A 9,488-nucleotide genomic window follows, 5' to 3' on the forward strand; every position below is an offset into this window, starting at 1 on the left:
CTTCGCATATAAACAATCGATCCTCCTAGCTCGTACAGGCGGACATTCCACTATTTGGGCTAGCCGTAATAGTTCTGTGTTTAGCTAAACCTGTGATGTATTCACTATTCAAGGTGCATTTGTGGTTGTGACTTGTGAGTTGTGATTATCATGTTAGTCTGTCAGTCTGATGAATAACTGTCTTGAATATTGACTGTTGTGTCTGTGTGTGTCTGTGTGTGTGTGTGTGTGTCACTCGTGGGGGCGCGCACACACCACACACACGTCACACGCACGCACACACGCACGCACGCACGCACGCACACACACTGTATTAGCTACTGTGCTTGTGTGTACATTTGAGGAAACAGCCCTGGAAAAAAGTCGCCCTGGAAAGTGGAAAAAGAGCCCTGGAAAATGAAAAAGTAGCCCCCGAAATTTTGGGGGGGTTTGCAAAAAGAGCCCCGGAAAAAAATTAATTAATTTTTTCACTGGTACAATATATTATGTAATATGCAAGACAGTCGTTGGCATCTGTATTCCTAATATCTCAAGAACACAAGATATATAACACCAGACACGTCAAGTCTCACGCATTTTGGTCGATTCTCACGCTATCACGCTCATCTCTGAATTTCTCACGCAAAAATCAAAATCAATAAATAAATAATTAAAACCCCCTATTTTCAGTCCCAGATACCAGTATACTAGTATCAGAAGGCTAAGGCCCGATCAACAGCGCCGCTCCACGGCCGCCCAGCTAGCTAGCTCGCTCCAGCCGTATACGTATACGCTATAAGCAGCGCGCATTTTATTTGCCTGCTTGGAATCCAATATATCCCGCCTGGATCAGTGGATGATGGCTTTAGATCTAATGTAGATCTAGATGTAGATCTACAGTAGATATGAAAATGTTGCACTGGGACTCGACTGGGAGCTTGACTTGAATGTGATTTTTTTCTGTTGACTTTGAAGTGAATGAGTAAGAACTTATATTTATAAAGGCAATAAATCATACCATAGGTATGCACTAAATTGCACCATTTCAAACCTCAAATTTCGGAAACCTCCCTCCAACATCCTCCCCCCACCTTGGTCGCTTCGATCCCTCGGCCGGTGTCGCTCTGTCAAATGCTGAGTCTCATTCTCAACCATTTCTCAAACTTGACATCTCTGACTAAACATGGAAATAGAGTAAAACACACGTACTAATCACGGACGCACGTGGACAGCCGTGACAAAAAGTTCCTTATCACGAGCGTCCATGTTTACGAAATCAATGATGATAGCATTGCGTACGGCCGAGCATGCGTGCGAAAATGTCCGGTGTACTATAAATCTGTATCACACCCGCTTCGCCGGCAGCGGTTTGAAACTGTAAACAACTGATTTTTGGACTTCGGATTTCAATTAGACATTTCTTAGTAACCAGCAGTGATATTGGACAAACTAATACGCGTTTGGCTATAAGGTAATGTACTTATTAACTACACAAGGTGCCAGTTACTCTAGCAGAAGGGGTCGTTGTCGTATCAGGTACTACAGATAGGTACCCGAGGTACATATATGTATACACAAAGTGTACCAGACTTGTAATACAGAAGTGTACCCTAACCCTAACCATAACCCTAACCCTAAACATATACCTCATATAAAAATATAAACATAATACTAAACAACCTAAAACTACCTCGGGTACATATCTGTTGTACCTGATACGACAACGACCCCATCTGCTTTAGTATTATGTTTATATTTTTATATGAGGCATGTTTAGGGTAGGGTTAGCGTTAGGGTTAGGGTACACTTCTGTAGTACAAGTCTGGAACACTTTGTGTATACATATATGTACCTCGGGTACATATCTGTAGTACCTAGCTTATACGACAACGACCCCTTGAGCGTTACTCTACCATTCGTCAACATTGCATAATCAATGGACCTATTATTCCTTTAAAAGCAACAAATGCTAATTACCAGAAGAGCATCCATGGGTATACTTTGTCCAAAACGTATCCAAGTAACTGAATCACCATGCAATGACCAAGAACTATTGATCATACAGAGACAGTATTAATAGCCCTTGGCCTTATGTTAATGCCAAGGATTCCATAGAACAGCCACGAGCCAGCCATATATATTCTCAACATACTTTCTTCGAGGACATAGAAAAACTTACACACAGCAGGAAGTTTCTTATATTTAGGAAGTCTAAAATTTCTTATATTATTCTAAAACTAATCTATTATCTACAGAGCCCATCACAACTTTCCCAACAAAAAAATCGTTCTAAATGAGGAACGGTAAGCAACAGTATCTTTTGAGCAGGGACAGACAATTGTGCTGAAGGGGTCGTTGTCGTATCAGGTACTACAGATATGTACCCGAGGTACGTATATGTATATACACAAGTGTACCAGACCTGTATCTTTTCAGCATATAATATGTACCCTGTGTTTACATAAACGTACCTGCCCCGCAGGCGTGATTCTTTTTCCTAGGTCAAGGGCTCTAGTGAGCGCTGCCATTGGTTGATACAAATCACGTGCCTCAAACTCCTTTTTATGGTGCATTCACTGCATTGTGACCCTAACCCTAACCCAAACTCTATTTACAAAAATATATAAAAAATTTAATTTTTAATTGTTGTTAAAATTAATTGTTGTTATTAAATTGTTGTAAATAAATTATGTAAATATTTGCGTTAATTGGGAAAAAATTGTTAAACGGATAAAGATAGAAAAATACAGAAAACAGGAAAATAATTAAAAAACGGATGGGATTTGATCCACCGACCTTTCAGCCTTCAATTGCGTGCTGTACTCGCTCGGCTATTGAGGGATATTGGAATTATGAATTTTGGATGTGCTATGAATATTACGACACTGTAACGTCATTGAGCGACGAAACAAGCTCAACCAATAGCAGCGCTCACTAGAGCCCTATATATGTTCTTAATTGACCTAGGAAAAAAAATCACGCTTCCCGCCTGGGTACATTTATGGAGCACAGCGGTACGGTTATGTAGAAACAACATTGGTCAGGTACACTTGTGTATACATATATGTACCTCGGGTACATATCTGTAGTACCTGATACGACAACGACCCCATCTGCGACAAGCGTCCTCTGGCATTTAACATAACCTAGAAGTTCAACAACTATAAGAAACGTTACATGATCCCACATAACAACTACTAACACAGGTTATATAGCAACACCTAAAATACGTTCAAACAACAGCAATATAGTGTCCAGAATTATTAACTTAACATGCCAAGCAGATAAAAAGTAGCACAATATACCATTGTCGGAGTCCAAATCACTGTCGCCATGTTCATCATGGTCCAAATCTTCATATGACCCAACAGTGCTTGTGCTAAGATTTCGCTTCCTGCTACAACTTTCTGAAAACAATTTATGTTACATGTTTTCAACTCTAGCTCTCACTTCATTCATTCTAGCGGTTTCGTGGCTGTACATGCATGTACACAGCATCTGCTGACTGTCATTCTGTGTGACTTGGCATATTTACAACTCTTTCCTTCTAAAAGTTTATTATGGATCTAACTGAGATAAACTTTATTTTTATGTGATCCGATGAAATTATTCAATCATCATTCATCATGCATACTGATAATAAACTGTATTGGATAAACAATAGTACTAAAAGAAACGTGACAATTATTTAAAAAGTGTAACTGTAAGCAAGAAAATCCACTAGTAGTACATATCAGTGTGTAAATAAATATTTACCACAATCATGCACTGTACATGTTTGATTCATACAAGATTCCAGTTATGGCATGAGCCAAATGTTGCATGAAAGGGTACCACATCCACACTCACTCACATCCATACTCCATGTACCACATTATAACACAATACGAACAAAAATCGGAAAAGCCACCATGTAGAGGGCCTGAAGGATTAAACACAACAATTCCCAGATATCACCTAAAGCAAATTTGAAGCCATGAACTTCTCTTATGCCTCCCTCCCACACGGTTCCGACGTTGTGACTTCAAACACCATCACATAACGCCGAAATCTTGCCGGGGGGTGGGTACATCATTACGAGAATGTCAACTCACCGTTCTTGTCGCGTCGTAGCTTGGCCGACGCGTCCTTATCTTCGTGTATAAAGTCGACAATTTCCTCCCACCTCTTGTCGAGCTCGGGTTTTGCGGTCGTGGAGCTGGCCGTCCACGAGGGCACTTGCTGCGGCAAGGGCTGCGCGAGAAGAGCGCGGAGACTAGGATTCTGACTCAGCAGGTCCTGCTGAACTTCCGAGGTACTCGAGATCATGGCGACCGACTGTGCGACGTAGGCGTTGATCCGCCGCGGCGAACCGGCAGCGGCTCTCGCTGCTGCCGCCGCGATGATGGCGGCTGCTTTCTTGTATGGCAGACTAGAGGACTTGGCGGCGACTTTGGTCATCGTCGGTGCCGGACGGGCGGAGGCGGTGGACGACGCCCGCTCGTAATCGAAGAGATCGACGCAGGACTCGTCGACGCTGTTCAGCTGAGCGAGCGTCGGACTCTGCTTCAGGTCGGCCTCGTCCACCTGGAAGATGTCCTCCATCTTGAGCATGTCGAGGTCCTGGCCCGCCCAGACGAGCTCCTCCGTCGTCGTGATGTCGTCGAACTCGTTGCGGCCGGACGACGCGAGGCAGCGTAGTTCGCAGCTCGTCATCACCTCGTCTTCGATCTTCACCATGTCGAGGTCGGCCGTCGTCGCCGCGCCACCGCCGCCGCCAACCGTGCTGCCACCTGTCGGCGAGCACATGCTGCCGGTGCTGCTACCGCTCGAGCTGCTGGAGCGACAGATGCCGCCGTAGATGGACGGCACGTCGGTGTCGAGGTCGTGGAACAGGGACTGCTCGCACGGGCCGCCCAGCCACGGCAGATCCACCATCGCGCTGTGATGTGTCGGATCCATCTGGAACACCGCCTGTGTCAATCGATATTTCGAGTTTGAGTTTACCACGTACGTAATCAGTAGATCATAGTAATTAGTAATTAATAATTACTAATTAATTAATGATCAATAATTATTACCAAGTAATAATAAGATAGTAAATGCTACCTAGTAGACAGTACGTATTAAGGCACGTGATCGGAATAGAGTAAGAAATCGTAGATAGAAAAATGCTGGTAAACGTGAAATGTACGATATTGTAGGGTACATGGCATTTTGTTAACTTACAGTGACCACTCTACGTTATAATCGAGTACTAAACCTAGCAAACGATCACTTCTACAGTCGGTCACACCATAGAGCGACCGCCACGAGTTAAAAAAGGGTTCATAAAAAACTAGAAATGCAGGACGTTCCCCTCGACTTACCATTGTCGGTTGTACTCCAAGCTCAAGAATCATTGGCATAGCTTCTGTGACAGTACCCTTGGCTTCACACTTATCTCTCGACGCGTACAGTGTCGGCCATCTGTCCTGCTCCTTGCCCTCTCGCCCAGGCACAATCTCCTTGGATGCCTGCACTTCTACGATCACTCCTCTTCTTAGTCCGTGTCCTATCTCGCTCGCCAAACGTCCTTCTCAATAGCACTTGTGATCGTTCTTCTTAATTCTCAACAAACGTTTTTTTCTCTGAAATTATCCCAAATAAAATTAATTCACACATAAATTCACTGCCGCATATTCTGCATCGAACCCTACTAAAATTCTCACACAAACGTGCAAATACACAACGCTGGAAATGGCAGCCCGTACACCAGCCTAGAATTGGTTACTTCTGAATAGGACTGCCTAATTTTTATTAATTATAAAACGAGTTAAATTGTAGAAATCAATATTTTTAACATTGGCACTGCATGGTTGGGTTTTCGGTCTTATTTCAAAGACTGCTAAACAGTGCTCTATCAATAGAACCAGGCCAGGCTTGTCACACTGTACCTAACTGCTTTCAGTGTAAAACATTTATTCACTTTCCAAATTACATCCCCATTGTGAACAGAAAGTGGCACATATGTGGACAAGTAGGCCACCATGTTGTTAAGTATGCATCTCTCTGTTATTGCCTCTTGTTCTATAGAAGGATAGTAACAACTTGCATTAATGTAGACATTATGCACACATGCACACATAAATACAGGGGTAGAAATTAACTTTTGAACAAGGGAGTCCACTCCCTGCCCTTAAAACGAGGGAGTCCGCGGCAAAATGAGGGAGTCCGCAGTCTGAAGTTCCAAATTAAAGATATTAACAATAACGCATGTGCTTATTTTGAAGATTCATGCGGTTGCATGTCTGCCAAATTTTCTTTGGACAAAATACGGTAATTCCGCAAGGCCGTGCTCTGGAACGAACTAGTTAGTATAGCAAAATTTTCAGGGAGTCACACGGACTCCTGCATATGTCAAATCAAAGAGTCCGACAGTAAATCAGGGAGTATTTGACTCCGGACTCCCGTTAATTTCGCACCCTGTAAATATAGTGGCAAGTACTACATAATATAACATTTACATGGACATGTAAAAGACAGTAGAATGTATAGCTCCAAGAAACGGTATTGCTAGAGTTAGAATATAATCAAGAGTACATAATAGAGATTAATCTCTATTATGTACTCTTGATATAATGTGTATTGACGTTAGTCACACAGCCTGGTCGGGTTATAGAATGTAGTGAGTAATCTTTAGATAGCTACCGTCACTTATACTGTTATTTCTATATAGATCTTACTAGAACAAATTAACAATGCACGTGAAGTGCTTCAATCAGGATTCCTTCTTACACTGACTAACGTGGAATTTTCGACGACCCAGCTTTTGATCGTGTGACCTACAATTAAGTACGATCAGGTGGGTTGCAATGAGAAGGCGTAATACTCTTATTGTGGAACTCCTGTCGCCATTTCGAATATAACTCCTGTTATTGAATATCAGTACGTTCGCGTTCCCATACCCCCACCTGCTGAGAATGCGGAGGAAAGGTTCCGGGTAGCCCGCTCTGTGTACACACCGCCATCGCGTAAACATATTGCGCAATCGCATCAGCTGGTATGTACGTGCGCGCGCATACTGTAGGTCTAAAGCAAGTACACTCGTAGCGGGAAGATTTCGCACGTCAATACAGTAATGGCCCCACCGTAACGTTGTAAACACAGATGAACTGCGTTTGAACTACACCAGCGATGCTGCATGAAAGCAGGCCAGTGTCCCAGTTAAAGCAAAACCAGGTACGCTCGGGGGAAGGGCAACCCGATTTCATTATTTTCGCAACAAAACCTGAGCTCGATTAGCAGATGTGCATACAATCAGTGATATATTATCAGGAGTAAGATAATATAGGATCCTATATTATCTTACTCCTGATATTATGTACACTCAGCATCGCTACAAATCCTACATAGTTAGTATATCGAGGTATACTCAATATAGCGAAATATATATAGCGAAACTCAATAGAGAAGGTGGAAGCGAGTTGCAGATAGACTCAGTATAAATAGTCAGAAATACAATATATTGTACCCCTACTGTGTTAATGTACTTCGCATGAAATATACTGAAAGCTAATAACTGCCTTACCCGGCCGTTTGATCACTATATTAGTGTAATGTTCTCCTTGACCATTTACAAGGATATATAGATACTTTATTTTATTTTCTTAATTATTGCATCTCCTGGCATTATTAACGTCAGTGTTAATTGTAAACTTATCAAACAAATAATGATTTATGATTCGTGGGTTCACATAAATAATACTGCATAATAGATATCCACATCTGAATTAATCCTCTGATATTCACGGGGATTAGTTGTGTAACTGACAACACAAAGGTATGTGAAATCACGAAAGAAATGAGAATACAATAATAACTAACATTCATTTATTGTAGCTAAACATGAACCTGTTAAATAGTATCCTAATGTATTCTACATCAGGTTTCCATGAAATTTGTATCTTCCACTTCATATTTTTTATCACTGTCATTAAATTATACGCATGCCCACAGGCACTTGGAACATCTCAATAAAAAAAAGGTAAAAAAACACGAAATGTATTTACTACCAGTCGATTTTTCGATTTTTCGATTGTTCAGAGTTTTCGATTTCTACTCTCTTTCGCCTATTCTGACAACTTCCTGTAAATGCCATTCAAATGCTCCAACGTGGATCCAAATTTTAACGCGGATTCTATAGAGCATGCATGGGGAATTTTTCAAAAATACCTCCTAGAGCTAGGCCATTGACACTGTCGCCCCTAAGTTAAAACAAGTGCCGCGGAGCGACAGCGCTCATCTAACGTCTACTGCGGTGACTCTGTGGTGGAGTGGTGGGATTCTAGTAAACTCTGTTAGTCCCAAATGTGTTCACATACGCGCCGAAACAGTGGAAGGCACAGGGATGGTATCAGGAACCTTCTCAAAGGAATGTTCGTTGTGATCGTTATGAAAGTTGCCACGAGCCCTCGGTCTGTAACGTGCAAAATAAATTGTCAAAATACGCAACTTTTTCGGGGTGGCAGCACGGTCGCGGGTGTCATGGCGCCGTTCAAATTTCGTAGCGTTGATGTGTAATTAATTATAACAATTAAATTAGGTATCTGGTAACAAATACGTGTGGGTACTATAGACGATTTGTTATACAGTAAGTACAGTTGTATGCAGTAAAATCCTAGAGGCTACTAGCTGTCCCATTAAATCTAGGTTTTAAACCTTAAAACCTGGTTTTAGACCTTAAAACCGGGTTTTAGGGTCTAAAACTAGGTTTTAAGCATTCGAGAGCTTAAAACCTAGTTTTAAGCTCTTAAAACCTGGTTTTAAGCCATAAAACCGGGTATTAGGCCTTAAAACCTTGGTTTTTAAGATCTTGAAACGCGTTTTTAAGCTCTTTAAAACCTAGTGTTTTATGGCCATAAAACGCCGGTATTAGCGGCCTTAAAACCTGGTTTTAAAACTTTAAAAACCCGCTATTTACAATCTAAACTAGGTATTATGCTGTTCGGTAGAAAATGCGTTTTCCATACGCATCCGCACTACGTTCAGATTGAGCTCTCTACTCTACCTCTCTCTCCTAGCCTCGGAGGGAGCTTCCTAAGGCGCCTCTCCCCTCCTTTGCGCTTCTCTGTCTAGCAAGCTCTCTTGCTCTCGCCTCCCCCCCGCCCTCCCTTACTACCCCTCTCCTTCTAGCCTACTTCTCCTCTAAAGCTCTCCCTACTCTCTCGCTCTCTTTCCTCTCTCTAGGCCTCCTCTAAGCTCCCATGCTGGGCTCTCCTCTTCCTCCCCTAACCTCCTTCCTTCTACCCCTCTCTCCCTTCTTCTTGAGCTGCTCCTTCTCCTTTAACCCCAAGCGCTACTCCTCCCCTGTAGCCTTACTCCCCGCTGCCTCCTCCCTGCTCAGCTCCTCTCCCGATGCTGCCCCTAATAAAACAAAGAACTGCAGCGTGGTTTGATAGTGAAGATTAGGGAGCTTATTCTTGGAAGAGATTACTACTGCTTCATAATAGGAGTAAAGTATGAATTACAATACCAAGGATTACTCTCTC

General features: G+C 42.4%; 2 protein-coding genes across 7 annotated transcripts in view; one reads left to right on the top strand and one right to left on the bottom strand.

The window, feature by feature from the left end:
• The window catches only part of LOC106811321 (CREB3 regulatory factor-like), a 39,837-nt gene that overhangs the window by 27,809 nt on the left and 2,540 nt on the right, over positions 1-9,488 (bottom strand). For 4 of the 5 annotated variants that reach the window (XR_001394128.1, XM_014814895.1, XM_014814898.1 and 1 more), the window contains exons 2-4: positions 5,328-5,588; positions 4,074-4,932; positions 3,285-3,386 (exon numbers count right to left, since the gene is read on the bottom strand). Coding sequence is in view for 4 of the 5 variants with exons in the window: in XM_014814895.1 (XP_014670381.1) it covers positions 3,285-3,386; positions 4,074-4,932; positions 5,328-5,366 (1,000 nt within the window). In the remaining variant the exon portion in view is untranslated. The remainder of the gene's footprint in view (positions 1-3,284; positions 3,387-4,073; positions 4,933-5,327; positions 5,589-9,488) is intronic. The other variant, XM_014814897.1, reaches the window with a different exon arrangement.
• LOC106811323 (short/branched chain specific acyl-CoA dehydrogenase, mitochondrial-like) overlaps positions 7,110-9,488 on the top strand; it is a 16,296-nt gene continuing 13,917 nt past the window's right edge. For both annotated transcript variants that reach the window (XM_014814900.1, XM_014814901.1), the window contains exon 1: positions 7,110-7,179. In XM_014814900.1, coding sequence (XP_014670386.1) covers positions 7,135-7,179 — 45 coding nt within the window. In that variant the 5' untranslated portion in view covers positions 7,110-7,134. The remainder of the gene's footprint in view (positions 7,180-9,488) is intronic.

The sequence above is a fragment of the Priapulus caudatus genome, unplaced genomic scaffold (genome assembly GCF_000485595.1).
Source record: "Priapulus caudatus unplaced genomic scaffold, Priapulus_caudatus-5.0.1 Scaffold527, whole genome shotgun sequence".
NCBI lineage: Eukaryota > Metazoa > Priapulida > Priapulimorpha > Priapulimorphida > Priapulidae > Priapulus > Priapulus caudatus.